This window comes from Narcine bancroftii, chromosome 3 (genome assembly GCF_036971445.1).
Source record: "Narcine bancroftii isolate sNarBan1 chromosome 3, sNarBan1.hap1, whole genome shotgun sequence".
Classification (NCBI taxonomy): domain Eukaryota; kingdom Metazoa; phylum Chordata; class Chondrichthyes; order Torpediniformes; family Narcinidae; genus Narcine; species Narcine bancroftii.
The window spans coordinates 328,529,942-328,544,646 of record NC_091471.1 but is presented as its reverse complement, the minus strand read 5'-3'; the positions used below and the strand labels follow the sequence as shown (position 1 = coordinate 328,544,646).

At 51.3% G+C, this 14,705-nt stretch overlaps 1 protein-coding gene across 10 annotated transcripts in view; it reads right to left on the bottom strand.

Annotated features, from left to right (window-relative positions):
- The window catches only part of LOC138759173 (SLIT-ROBO Rho GTPase-activating protein 3-like), a 90,926-nt gene extending 85,606 nt beyond the window's left edge, over positions 1 to 5,320 (bottom strand). For 2 of the 10 annotated variants that reach the window (XM_069929192.1, XM_069929202.1), the window contains exons 1-2: positions 4,288 to 5,186; positions 776 to 989 (exon numbers count right to left, since the gene is read on the bottom strand). In XM_069929192.1, coding sequence (XP_069785293.1) covers positions 776 to 836 — 61 coding nt within the window. In that variant the 5' untranslated portion in view covers positions 837 to 989; positions 4,288 to 5,186. Of the gene's footprint in view, positions 1 to 775; positions 990 to 1,108; positions 1,285 to 4,287; positions 5,188 to 5,208 lie in introns of those variants that run through there. The other 8 variants (XM_069929194.1, XM_069929193.1, XM_069929196.1 and 5 more) reach the window with 8 other exon arrangements.
- Positions 5,321 to 14,705: the final 9,385 nt, after the last annotated feature.

Sequence of the window (14,705 nt, the reverse complement as noted above, 5' to 3'; positions counted from 1 at the left end):
AACAAAAATGTACAGCTGACACACGGAGACAAACACACGCACACACGCTGTCCCTGGCACACGGGGACATACACCTGCTCACACGCTATCCCTGACACATGGGGACAGACACATGCATATACGCTGTCCCAGGCACACGCACACACGCTGTCCCGGGCACATGAGAATATACACATGCACACATGCTGTCCCTGGCACACGGACACACACACACACACACACGCGCTGTCCCTGGCACATGGGGACAGACATATGCACACACGCTTTCCCTGGCACACAGGGACACACACACACACACACACACACACACACACACACACACACACACACACGCTGTCCCTGACACATGGGGACAGACACATGCAATCACGCTGTCCCAGGCACATGCACAAACGCTGTCCATGACACATGGGGTCAGATACATGAACACATGCTGTCCCTGGCATACGGTGATAGACACACTCACACACACTGTCTCTTGCACACGGGGACAGACACACGCTGTCCCTAACACACGGGGACAAACACACGCACACACGCTGTCCCTGGCACACGGGGACAGACACACACTCTATCCCTGGCACATGGGGACACACACACACAGATACATATGCACACAGGCGAGTGCACTGACATGCACACACAGACAAACTCATGCACACACACACCTTGCTCACTCACACTCTTTGACGGAGGTGCACACTCACTGATCCAACAGAAGACTCCGCAGCCATGCACGGTGGGGAGGTGCAGCGCACTCTCGGCTCGCACCCACCTTTCAGCCGTGTGTCATACTCGCTGCTCCCCTTCTCCCTCTTCCACCCCTGCAGGGCCATGTTTTGTCAGCCCCGGGGTTCAACCCCGAGTGCGGCTGCAGCAACTTCTGATGCTCAGCCGGTCCACAATCCTGTCACCTCAGGAACCGAGGGCACCCGCTGATTCCATGACGATTCTTGTCCCTTTGCTGCCCCACCGATCGGTCTCCTTGCCTCAAAAGAAAAAAGAAGTTTGAATCAGTCAGGAAAAGCTGATTGAGAAATGTTCGTCTAGACGGCGGGGAGGGAGGTGGGGTGGGGGGGAGGGGGGTTGAACTTTCAGATCATCAAACCTTGAGACTTGCTGATACCCTATAATGGACACTCAACATTTCCTCACTTGTCAGGAAGGCTCAACCGCGACTGCACTTCCTGAGAAGACTGAAGCAGCCAAGGCTACCGGCCACCATCATGCCAACCTTGCTCTACCGAGAGCATCTTGGCCGGCTGCATCAGTGCGGGATGGTTGCTGCAAAGAAATGGATCGGAGGTCATTCCACAGGACCACAAGAGCGACAGAGGATCACTGAAGTCTCCCTCCCCACCATCGGTGTGATCTACCGGGAATGTTGTCTGAAGAGAGGCGCAAAATCATTGAGGACCCCTTCCACCCCCCCCACACAGTATCTTTCAGCTGCTCCCATCAGAGAAGTGATCCAGGAGGATCAGAGCCAGCACCACCAGGCTGAGGAACAGCTTCTTCCCGTGGGCTGAATGACCAAAGGAGCAGCTCACACTGGCCCTCCGAAACTCTCATAGACACGAAACTAGATTTATTTGTATTGATGAAATACTTGTCTTGTGTATGTACTGTTTGCCTGTCTGTGTGTTACGTCTGGGTGAGTGTCTGCGTGTTTTGCACCAAGGGCCTGAGAACACAGTTTCGTTGAGTTGGACGTACAATCAGATGACGATAAACTTGAACTTGGCTGAAAGAAGAACAAGGAAGATGAATCAATGGGGAGATTGGTGATGGGGCAGGGTGGAACAGAAGAAAAACAATCCACGGGACAGGATTGGAAAGCAGGAAGGATGGGCCGAACAAACTCTTCCTACACTGCAGTGCAAGCAAAATTTGGAGAGAGAGAAGGGGAGAGAGTGAGATAGGGAGCGAGAGAGATGGGGGGGTGAGAGGAAGGGGGGACGGGGGGAGGGGGAGTGGGAGGGATGGGGAAAGAGTGGTGGGGAGAGAGGGGTGGGGAGAGTGATGTGGGGACAGGGAACAGAGAGGGAGAGAGAGAGACAGGTCAAGGAGACGGGTTGAGAGAGACGGTTAGAGGGGGTGAGAGAGGAGGGGAGAGAGGAGGGGGAGAGAGGAGGGGGTGAGAGGGGAGGGGAGTGAGAGAGGAGGGGGTGAGAGGGGACGGTGAGAGGGGACGGTGAGAGGGGAGGGGGAGGGGGAGTGGGGGGGAGGGGAGCAGGAGGAGAGGGAGAATGAGGAGTGGAGTGTGTGATAGAGGGATGAGGAGAGAGAGGGATGGGGAGAGAGAGGGATGGGGAGAGAGAGGGATGGGGAGAGAGAGGGATGGGGAGAGACAGGGATGGGGAGAGACAGGGATGGGGAGAGAGAGGGATGGGGAGAGAGAGGGGTGGGTAGAGTGAGGGGTGGGTAGAGTCAGGTGGGTAGAGAGAGGTGGGTGCAGAGAGCGATGATGGAGAGGGAGAGGGTGAGAGATGGAGAGGGAGAGATGGGGAGAGAGAAAGGGAGTGAGAGAAGGTGACCGAGAGAGATGGGGAGTGAGTGAGGTGGGTAGAGAGAGAAATGGGTTGAGATAGTTGGATTGATGGATGGATAGAGACAGATGGATAGAGACAGAAAAGTAGAGAGAGACGGGCCTAGAGAAAGATGGATTGAGGGAGAGATGGGTAGTGAGAGAGAAAGAGAGACGGGTAGTGAGGTAGGTAGAGAGAGATGGTTAGACAGGGGTAGAGAGAGGAGAGGGGGAGAGAGAGAGGAGGGAGAGAGAGAGGAAGGGAAGAGAGGGGAGGGGGAGAGAGGGGAGGGGGAGTGAGGGGAGGGGGAAGTGAGGGGAGGGGGAGCGAGGGGAAGTTGGAGGGGAGGTTGGAGCGAGGGGAGGTTGGAGCAAGGGGCGGTTGGAGCGAGGGGCGGTTGGAGCGAGGGGCGGTTGGAGCGAGGGGCGGTTGGAGCGAGGGGCGGTTGGAGCGAGGGGAGGTTGGAGCGAGGGGAGGTTGGAGCGAGGGGAGGTTGGAGCGAGGGGAGGTTGGAGTGAGGGGGAGCGGGAGGAGGCGGAGCAAGAGGGGTGGGAGTGAGAGGGGAGGGAAGCAAGGTGAGGGGTGGAGAGAGAAGGATGGCGAGGGAGAGAGAGGGATGGCGAGGGAGGGCGATGGAGAGGGAGAAAGAGGGGAGGGAATGAATGAGAGAGAAAGGGAGCGAGAGAGATAGGGAGTGAATGAGGTGGCGAGAGAGAGAAATGGGTAGAGATAGATGGATAGAGAGATAGATGGATAGAGAGATGGATAGAGAGATGGTTAGAGATAGATAGATGGATAGAGAGATAGTTGGGTAGAGAGATAGTTGAGTAGAGACAGATAAGATGGGTCAAGTGAGACAGAGAGAGAGATCGGTAGAGGTGGGTAGAGTGAGAGATGGGTAGAGAGAGAGAGGGGTGGGTGGTGAGAAAGGGGTGGAGAGAAGGGTGGGTGGAGAGAGGGGTGGGTAGAAAGAGGGGTGGGTAGAGAGAGGGATGGGTAGAGAGAGGGTGGGTAGAGAGGGGTGAGTCGAGAGGGGTGGGTCGAGAGAGGGGTGGGTCGAGAGAGGGGTGGGTCGAGAGAGGGGTGGGTTGAAGGAGAGATGGGTTGATGTAGATGGATGGAGGGAGAGGTGGATGGAGAGAGAGGTGAGTGGAGAGAGAGAGGTGGGTGGAGAGAGGGGTGGGTGGAGAGAGGGGTGGGTGGAGAGAAGGGTAGGTAGAGAGAGGGGTGGGTTGAGGGAGAGATGGGTTGATGGAGATGGGTGGAGGGAGAGGTGGGTGGAGAGAGAGGTGAGTGGAGAGAGAGAGAGGTGGGTGGAGAGAGGGGTGGGTGGAGAGAGGGTTGGGTGGAGAGAGGAGTGGGTAGAGAGGGGTGGGTTGAGGGAGAGATGGGTTGATGGAGATGGGTGGAGGGAGAGATGGGTGGAGAGGGGTGGGTGGAGAGAGAGGTGGGTGGAGAGAGGGGTGGGTGGAGAGAGGGGTGGGTGGAGAGAGGGGTGGGTGGACAGAGGGGTGGGTAGAGAGAGAGAGATGGGTTGATGGAGATGGGTGGAGAGAGAGGTGGGTGGAGAGAGAGGTGGGTGGAGAGAGGGGTGGGTGGAGAGAGGTGGGTGGAGAGAGGGGTGGGTGAAGAGAGGGGTGGGTGGAGAGGGGTGGGTGAAGGGAGATAGGTCGAGAGGGAGAGATGGGTCAAGAGGGAGATAGGTATCAGAGAGAGGTGGGTGGAGAGATGGGTGTGGAGAAAGAGGGAGAGACCTTACCTGAGAGACTGATGGTCTGCAATTAAAACTTTGTGGCGGTGGGTTGGCTGAGATCGCGTGGACGGATCGAGCCACTTCCCACCAGACTCCTGTGTTTCCCAGATGCTATGGGGCCAGCGATAACTCTCCGCCGTTCCCGGCTACGCTGAGTCAGGTACGGCCCCGAGCTCCAGCCTTCTGCCGCGGTGCACTCGGCAAGGGGAGGCTGCGGACAGTCAGCTGGCCAGATTAATGACAGCACTCCCCCCACCACGTCTCCCCCTCCTGTCACGTTGACTCTCGCTGCTTGCAGCCGCCACTCTGCGAGACTCACAGGGAGTGGAAGGAGGAAGCCGTAACACAAAACTGTTACACCGCAGCCTGCCTCCTTCCCTCTGCACAGCGCCAATAAACACCATACACCTCACAATTGAATCTCTCCGAGCAGGAAGACATGCAAGATATCTGTGCATTGGTGTCAGCTCCCGCTCTCCGTGGGTCTTCGTGTCAATGGCTATACACTTTGTGTGTGTTAGTGTCAGCTCCCGTACATTATGAGAGGGCGTGAGGGAAGGGGAGAGGGGAGAGAGGGAAAAGGGAGGAGAGGGGGAGAGGGAAGAGGGGACGGGAGAGAGGGGGTGAGATAAGGTAGAGGGGTGGGGGGGGGAAGAGGAGGAGAGAGGGGATGAGGGTAGAGGGAAGGGAGAGGGGATGAGAGAGAAAAGGGGTCAATGAGGAGAGAGAGGGGGAGATGGGGCAGAGAGGAGGAGAGGGAGAGGGGGGTGAGAGGGAGGGGGGGTGAGAGGGAGGTTGGGGTGAAAGGGAGACTGTAATTCCATGTCTGAGTCTCAGGGTCAACGACTGTTGATGGTGGTCCTCAACAGAATCAGTGCTCCTCTCAATGAGCTCGTGTAAGTCCCCACTGTGTGAGAAGGGGCTTACCTGGATCTCGGTCGGTCACCAGCAGCTGCTGTGCTTTCAGACCCGTTGGAACACAGATTGAACAGGAAGCAGTAGTTTCTGCCCCCACTTCCACTTGCCTTCTGATGACCTGTTGAGCTGCATTGTCTTCTATGGCGCGGGGGTGGTAAATGAGAAGTGGGTGGTGGAGGCCTTCCTGCATCTGTTTCACCACTGCAGCTTCCTGAATGGCAGGGGACGGTGCTGTTGGTGGGTAGCGCGGATCTCCCCCGGTGGCCACCCATTTCAATTCCCCATCCCGTTCTCTTGCCGACCGTGGTCTCATGCATGGCTCGACGGAGACTACACAGAAATTGAAGAGCTCCACCTCATCTGGTGAGACCCCCCACCCCCCCCCCCTTGGAGGATTGTGTTCGGTTCTGATCACCTCATTACAGGAAGGATGGGGAAGCTCTGGAGAGGGGGCAGAGGAGATTGACCTGGATGTTGCCTGGATTGGGGAACAAGTCTTATGGGGCAAGGTTAGCAGAGCTGGGAATTTTCTCTTTGGAGTGGAGAAGGATGAGAGGAGACTTGACAGAGGTCGACGAGATTCTGAGAGGCATAAATAGGGTGGTCGGCCAGCGCCTGTTTCCCAGACACCAGACGATGTCTGTACAAAGTGAAGGGAGGGAAGTTTAGGAGTACGTTTTTTTTACACAGAGAGTTGTGGGGGCCTGGAATCCCTCGCCAGGGGTGGTGGTGGAGGCTGGAACATTAGGGGTGTTTAAGAGACTCTTAGACAGGTCCATGGATGGAAGAAAAATAGAGGGTTATGGGGCATTTGTTTTAGGAATATATGGGTTGGCACAACATCGAGGCCCAAAGGGCCTATACTGACCTGTTGTGTTCTATACTCTAGGTTCCATCTGGGCACCCTTCAACCGAATGGCATTAACATTAGCTTCTCCAGTTTCTGTTAGAAACTCCCACCCCTGATCTGTCCGCCACAATAGCAGGGATCTCCTCCCATTCCAATTCCCTATCTCATTGCCTTGCTGACATGTCTGTCCATGGTTTCATGCACTGCCAGAATGGAACCACCTGCAAATTGGGCACCCTCCAACTAGTTACCGTTAAAACCCCTCCCCACTTCTTCCCCCCAACTCTGTCTCTCTCTCACTCTCTCACTCTCTCTCTCTCTCTCCCCCCATTTCCCTCTTCTCCTTTCACAGAGCCAAAATCAATTTTCACCTCTCCTCTTATCATATCCAATTAATACCTTTTGTTCTGGACCTTTTGGTCTGAACTCCTCCCCCTGGCCAGTCTTCAGTCTTTATTCTGATGGCTTCTCTGTTCTTCCGGCCCAAGACGTCGGCAATACATCTTTACCTCCTATGGATGCTGGGAGGCCAGCTGGGTTCCTCCAGTATGTGTTTTTACTACAATCAAAGTTTGCTCCACCTCTCTCCAGAACATCCAGTGCTCCCATTGTGGTCTCCTCTACATCAGAGAGACTGGGCACAGACTGGGAGATCGCTTAGTTGAGCACCTCAGCTCTGACCGCCAAAATAGCGTGGGTCTCCCAGTGTCCGACCTTTTCAATTCCCCATCCCATTCGTTCCCTTGCTGACGGTCTCGAGCACGGCCAGACTGAGACCGCCCGGGAGGAGCAGCACCACCTCATCTTCCAACTGGGCTGGGCCAGATGGCATTCACATTGACTTCTCCGCTATCTCCATGGTGTGGATTGCGGAGGGTCACGTGACCTGTCCGGCTGGAACCTGGTCGGAATGTGGATTGTGGAGGGTCATATGACCTCTCCCATCTAGAACCTTGTCGGAAGTCACCTCACCTGCCAATCAAGATCAAGCCCTGCCTACAGCTCAGCGTCTACCTGATCATTGGACCCTTCATGAACAGAAATATAGAGACCACGCTGCAAGATGCAGACCACTTGTCAGCCACAGAAACAGGACGGCCACATAAGTCCGTATTGGAGTGATAGTGTGGAGGCATAAGGAATTGCCCAAGTTCCAAAACATGCCTCCTTTCCCATGGTTTGCATCTCATAGGGCAGCTTCTGTATTTCTGTTCACAAAGCCTTCTGCAGACTGTGGTCAATGGCCTGTCCCCACCTGCCTCCTGAAGAGGGTTTCTGATCTGCCGGACAGACGTTTGGGGGAATTTGTCTTCTTTACAATGAGAATTCTTCCGTCATCAGCAATGGGGATCTTCCTTCGAAACATCACTCCCTTTGCGATGACTGAGCTCACCAGTGCACTCTTTCTTCTTGATGATGTTCCAAACGGTTGATTTTGGTAACCCCAAGGTTTGGGCGATGTCTCTTACTGAGTTATTCTGGGTTTTCAGCCCCATAATGGCTTCTTTGACTTTCACTGGTTCAATTCTAGTCCTCATGTTGAAAATAGACAGTTAAGAGTCTCCAAAATTGATCAAAAACTTAGAAGCAAGCCGAGGTCTCTTATACCTTCACCACCAAGTCTATACCTTCACCAAGCCGAGGTCTCTTATATCTGCACCAAGCCAGGTCTATACTTTCACCAAGCCAAGGTCTCTTATACCTGCATCAAGCCTGGTCTATACTTTCACCAAGCCAAGGTCTCTTATACCTGCACCAAGCCTGGTCTATACCTTCACCAAGCCAAGGTCTCTTACACCTGCATCAAGCCTGGTCTATACTTTCACCAAGCCAAGGTCTCTTATACCTGCATCAAGCCTGGTCTATACTTTAAAATTGTTTTTCAGGAAATAGATTCTTATCCTTTGAACAAATAAAAGATAAGTACAATATAACTCAAGATACAGCGCTGGCATATTACCAATTGAGATCCTACTTGAAGGATAAATTAGGAAGCAGTTTGAGTTTGCCAGAGGCAAGTAACCTTGAATATGTGATTACAGATACAATGATAATCAAAAGATTTATAACAAATATGTATATTAAACTGCAAGAAAAGGAGCATGAGGAAACAAATGGTAAAACTAAGCAAAAATGGGAACAAGATTTAAATATAAAGATAAAAAAGGAAACATGGGAGAAATTATGTTCTGGAACGATGAGAAATATAATAAATACGAGGCTACGTATGATACAATATAACTGGATACACAGACTATACATTACACCTCAAAAGTTAAATAAATGGGACCCAACAGTATCTGATAGATGTTTTCGATGTAAAAAAGAAATGGGAACAACAATTCATGCAATCTGGACATGTGAGAAAGTAGAAAAATTTTGGGAAGATCTCAACCAGATATTAAATAAAATAACAGAAAACAATATACCAAAGAATCCAGAGATCTTTCTCCTAAGTAACATAAAAAACAAAGAATTTGGAATTGATTTGGAGGATGCACAAAAAAGATTTGTTAAGATAGCTCTAGCCGTGGCAAAAAAATGTATTATGTCAACCTGGAAATTGGAAGATAATTTGAAAATACAACAATGGTATATAGAAATGAATAAATGTATTGCATTAGAAAAAATAACATATAGTTTAAGAAATAATATTGAAATATTTGAACAAATATGGGAGCCTTACATTAAATACAATAGCGAAAACCTACCAGGGACAATCATTACCTAAGTCGATGGAAGGAGAAGGAAAGAAAAGAATGGACTTAGTAGAATTTCTGGTGTTTTTTTTGTTGAGTGACAACATTGTCTGACTGGTTTAATGTATCCTAGATTGTATACCTTAAATGGATGGGAGGGGGGGGGGGGTGGGTTGGGAGGAGGGAGCGGGGGGGAGAAAATGTCACTGTATATGTGTGAAAAGGAAAAAGTGTGTATCATGGCTAATGTGATTTATGGTGTGAAAAATAAAAAATTTTAAAAAAAAAGCCTGGTCTATACTTTCACCAAGCTGAGATCTCTTATACCTGCACCAAGCCAGGTCTATACCGACACCATGCCGAGGTCTGATACCTGCACCGCCAGGTCTATACCTACAGCAAGCCAAGGTCTCTTACACCTGCACCAAGCCGAGGTCTCTTACACCTGCACCAATGAAGCAATTAAACATAGCTGTGTAATCACAAACACCAGAGAAGCCAAATGTCCCAAATATTATGGTGGCCTGAAATTTCTACATAGTCAAACCGAAATGTACAGATAACCTTGAATAAAATTTGGAATGTGCACTTTGATCACGAGTGAATTGTTTGATTACAAATTTAAAACTGGAGCACAGGGGCAAATAAAGAAAAAAGTGCCTTTGTCCCAAACATTATGAGGGCACTGAATATCTGTATTATTGCACAAGGAGCTGATTGTTGACTTCAGGAAGGGAATACAATGCAGTGATCATTGGGGGATTAGAGGTGGAGAGGGGGAGCAAGTTTAAGTTCTTGGGAGAATCTTTCCTGGACACAACACACCAACGGCATCGTGAAGAAAGCACGTCAGCGCCCCTACTTCCTCAAGAGTTTGTGAAGGTTTGGCATGACCTCTGGCAAATTTCTACAGAGGTGCGGTGGAAAATGTGCTGACTGGCTGGTATAGGGACACCAAAACCTGAGCATAAAGCCCAGCAAAAAGTAGTGGATGCAGCCAGGATATCACAGGCAAAACCCTCCTCCCACCGTCGAGAACATCTACGGTGGACGCTGACATCGGAGAGCAGAGGTGATCATCAAGGACCCACACCATCCAGCACACACTCCGTTCTTGCTGCCACCGTCAGGAAAGAGGTCTAGGGGCCACAAGACTTGCGCCACCAGCTTCAGGAACAGCTGCTACCCCTCCACCATCAGACTCCTCAACAGCAAGTTCCATCAGGGGCTCATTCAAGGACATGTGCACTTTATTGATTTTTACCCTCTGTATTGCAGTCGGTTTGTTCACATTTCTTTACTTGTTTACATGTCTACATTGTGTAAAGCTTTTTGTTTGCACTGCCAGTAAGTGGAAATTCTGTCTTGGCCGCAGGAAAAAGAATCTCAGGGTTATACGTGATTTCATGTCTGTTCTCTGACAATAAATTTTAAATCTGGATCTGACCCCAGCTCTAGTTTCTGCTTTCTCCCTGTCCTGCCCCATCAATGGAGCACCGCAGGGTGATGCTGGCCAGATCATGGCTGTGACCGAGTGTTTGGCCGGTTGTCGTTGGGCAGGAGGGCAGTCGGGGCATTGCCAGGAACTGTGCCAAAGCAAATAGAGAGAGGGAGAGAGCAGGGAGGAAGAGTGTCAGAGAGAGAGGGGATAGAGGAGGGGAGAAAGAGAGGGAATAGAGTGAGGGGGAAAGAGGGAGGTAGAGTGGGGGAGAGAGGGTGGAGAGAGGGGGAGAGGGAGAGGAGAAAGGATGAAAGTGGTTGGGGAGAGCAGAAATCACACATTGTTGTCGATTGCAAATACATTAGTAGGAAGGTTCTGCTTCAGTTGTGGAAATTATTGTTGAGGGGGGAGGAAGATGGGGAATGAGATGGAGAGATTCAGAAATTGAGAGAAGATGGGGAAGGGGAGAGTGAGAGGGAGGGGAGGGTGAGGGAGAGAGAGGCAAGGAGAGAAAGGGAGAGAGAAATGGGGAATGTGAGAGTGAGAGAAGGTGAGGGAGAGAGATGTAAAGTGTTTGGGTGAATGGGGCACAAGACAACAGCATTCAGTGAGCCAAGACAGAGATGTTTGAGCACGAGTGAGAGAGAAAGAGAGAGATAAGCGCATCATCATCAGCGGATGTTGTTGGCAACAGAAAATACTGAAACAGCCGATCTGCAGATTTCAGCTGCCACTCCATCCTTCATGAGTTTAACCCTTTACCCACACCACCGCCAAATCAATAAACAGCTGTCTTGCTGAAATATTTCAGAAGTTGAAAGGGTGAACTCTCCTCTTACTCAAGTACAAGCCCCTGGCCACAAATCTGCGTCATTCTTTCATTCAGCTGTTCCCCAAGGGTTTGCAGAGGTTTGGTACGATACTGGAACCCCTGGCAAACTTCTACAGAGGTGCAGTGAAGGGTGTGCTGACCGGCTGCATCATGGTCTGGAATAGGGGCAACAATGCCCCTGAGCGTAAAGCCCTCCAAAAGGGAGTGGACACAGCCCTGGACATCGCAGGCAAAACCCTCCCCACCAACAAGAATATCTACAGGGAACGCCGCCGTTGGAAAGCAGTAATGCTCATCAAGGATCCATGCCACCCAGCAAGCACTCTGTTCTCGCTGTTGCCGCCAGGAAAGAGGTCTGGGGCCACAAGACTTGCGCCACCAGGTTCAGGAACAGCTACTCCCCCTCCACCGTCAGACTCCTCAACGACAAACTCAATCAGGGACTCATTAAAGGACCCTTACTTGTGCACTTTATTGATTTTTTCCTTTCTGTATTGCAGTTTGTTTACATTTCTTTATTTGTTTACGTGTGTACGTTGTGTACGTTTTTTTTGCACTGCAAAAAGTAATTCTGCCTGGCCCACAGGAAAAAGGATCTCAGGGTTGTACATGATGTCAGTTATGTACTCTGAAAATAAATCTGAAATCTCTTCCTACATTTTAAGGCCGTTGTAACAGCAGACTGCAGCCACTGCAGCTAACCTCATCAAGGCCTTCCGCACCACCAGATGATGTTGGTGTTCTCTTGACGGGACTTTCTGTGTAAACAAAGCATGGCCCCACATCTGACACGTACCAACATCTTTTCGCACTTCATTTCCTGTTCACCAAAAACGCCAGTTCCTAGGCAAGCAATGTTGTGTTCCACAATTGTCACTCTTCAGTCCCCCAAACCTTTCCCAATCTCTAAAATTCTATTCAGCCTTACACCCTCCCAGTCTCTGTACCCCTCTGGTCCCCTACACTCCTCCCTGTCTCTGTACCCCTCTGGTCCCCTACACCCCTCCCTGTCTCTGTAATCCCCTCTGGTCCCCAACACCCCTCACTATAACCCCTTGTCTCTGTACCCCCACCCTGGACCCCTACACCCCTTCCTGTCTCTGTAACCCCCCTCCAGTCCCCAACACCCCTCACTGATTCTGTACCCCTGCCCCAGACTCCTACACCCCCTCCAGTCCCCTACACCCCTCACTGACTCTGTACCCCTGCCCCAGACTCCTACACTCCTTCCTGTCTCAGTAAGCCCTCCAGTCCCCTATTATCCCTCCCTATCTCGGTAACCCACTCAGGTCTCTTACACCCCTTCCTGTCTCTGTAACCCCCTCCACTCCTCTACATGCCTCCCTGTCTCAGTAATCCCCTCTGGTCCCCTACACCCCTCCATCTCTGTAATCCCCTCTGGTCCCCAACACCCCTCCCTGTCTCAGTAACCCCCACTGGTCCCCTACACCCTTTCCTGTCTGTAACCCTCTGGTACCCTACACCCTTCCCTGTAACCCCCTCCAGTCCCCTACACCCCTCCTTCTCTGTACCCCCACTCCTGACCCCTACACCCCTTCCTGTTTCTGCAACCCCCCCCCCTCCAGTCCCCTACATCCCTCCCTGTCCCTGTAACCCCCTACACTCCTCCCTGACACTGTAACCCTCTCTGGTCCCTACACCCCTCCCTGCAACCTTTGATCACTAGCCCAAGGATCCTGCTATTCCCCTGTGCCAGTTTCACAGTCTGGGCAGGGGCCTCAGGGCATTTCCCCTCAGCAAACGTCAGTGTGTACTTGTCAGTTGCCGCCACTCACCTCTCTGCTGTGTTCCTACGACAGTCACAGGGTAAACATGCAAACTCCGCAGGTTCAGCACCAGGGGCCAACAACGAACCAGGTTGTTCAAGCAGCAGGGGGAGCTATTGTGCCAGAGTGCAGAACTACCAGGCTTGTCGTGTTTGTGCCTCAGAGACACGGTGACCTCAGAGGTTGGTCACGGCCGGAATTAATGTATACCTAAGCAGAGTAATGGACCCACTGCAATTCACCTACCATCACAATCACTCCACAGCAAGGCGCAATATCACTGGCTCTCCACTCAGCCCCGAATCACCTAAACAGCAACTCATATTCCTCTCTACCGGCAGGTTGTGGAAGCCATAGAAAGAATGCAGAGGAGATTTACATGGATGTTGCCTGGTTTAGGGAGCAGGATTTATGAAAATAGGTGGAGTGAACTTGGCCTTTTCTCCTTAGGGGAACAGCGGAGGATGAGAGGTGACCTGATAGAGTTGTTTAAGATGATGAGAGGCATTGATCGTGTGGATCATCAGAGGGTTTCTCCCCAGGGCTGAAAGGGCGGCCACAAGAGGACACGGGTTTAAGGTGCTGGGTAGTAGGGACAGAGATGTCAGAAGTTAGGTTTTTTATGCAGAGGTTGGTGGGTGCATGGAATAGGCCACCGGCAACGGTGGTGGAGGAGGTGGATACGATAGGGTCTTTGAAGAGACTTTTCAGTAGGGATATAGAGCTTAGTAAAATGGAGGGCAATAAAACCTTGTAAATTCTACGGTAGGACATGTTCGACACAACTTTGGGGCCGAAGGGCCTGTCCTGTGCTGTAAGTTTTCTATGTTTCTTTTCATACAGCTGCTCGTCATCAACTACAGCTCAGCCTTCAACACCATTATTCCCTCAGTGCTGGTCAACAAGCTCCAAATCCTGGGCCTCTGCACCCCACTCTGCGACTGGATCCTCAATTTCCTCATCGGAAGACCATAGTCAGTACGAATCGGAAACAACGCCTCCTTCTCACTGACGATCAACACAGGCCCACTGCTCTACTCACTCTGCACCCATGACTGTGCAACCGGACACAATTCAAATGCTGTCTATAAACTTGCCGATGACACCATGGACCTCGGCAGAATCACAGATGGCAATGAGGAAGTGAGAATTGGATCAGCTGGGGCTTGTTTCTGTGCTGTAACGTTCTGTGTTCCATGGTTCTAGCTGAGTGCTGCCACCTTAACAACCTTGCACTCAACATTAGCAAAACCAAGGAGATGATTGTGGACATCAGGAAGAAGTTAGGGGAACACGACCCAGTCCTCATCGAGAGCTCAGCAGTGGAGGACTACTCCGAGGCAAGGAGCTTCCTTGCCTATGCAATCATGAAGCAGGCTCGTCAGCGGCTATACTTTGTGCGGAGATTCAGGACATCACCAAAGACTTGAAAACTTCTACAGGTGTACGGTGGAGAACAGTTGTGTCACAGTCTGGTACGGAGGTGCCAACGCTCAGGCCAAGGGAAAAAAAACTCCAGAGGGTTGTTAACTTGGCCTGTGACATCGTGGGCACCAGACTCCACTCCAACGGAGACAACTATAAGAGGCGGTATCACAAGCAGCCTCTATCCTCAAGGACCCCCCACCACCCAGGCCAGGCCCTCTTCACTCTGCTACCATCAGGAAGGAGGTAAAGGAGCCTGAAGACGAGCACTCAGCGGCACAAGGACAACTTCTTTCCCTCCGCCATCAGGATTCCTGATGATCAGTGAACCAAAGAGACTGCCTTGCTTTGACTTTCTGTGTACAATTATTTATTTTGTAAGGTGATTTATATTAATGTTTGAACTGTGATGCTGCCTCAAAACAATAAGTTTTGTGAGATGTTCATGGCAATAAATTCCGATTCTGGTGAA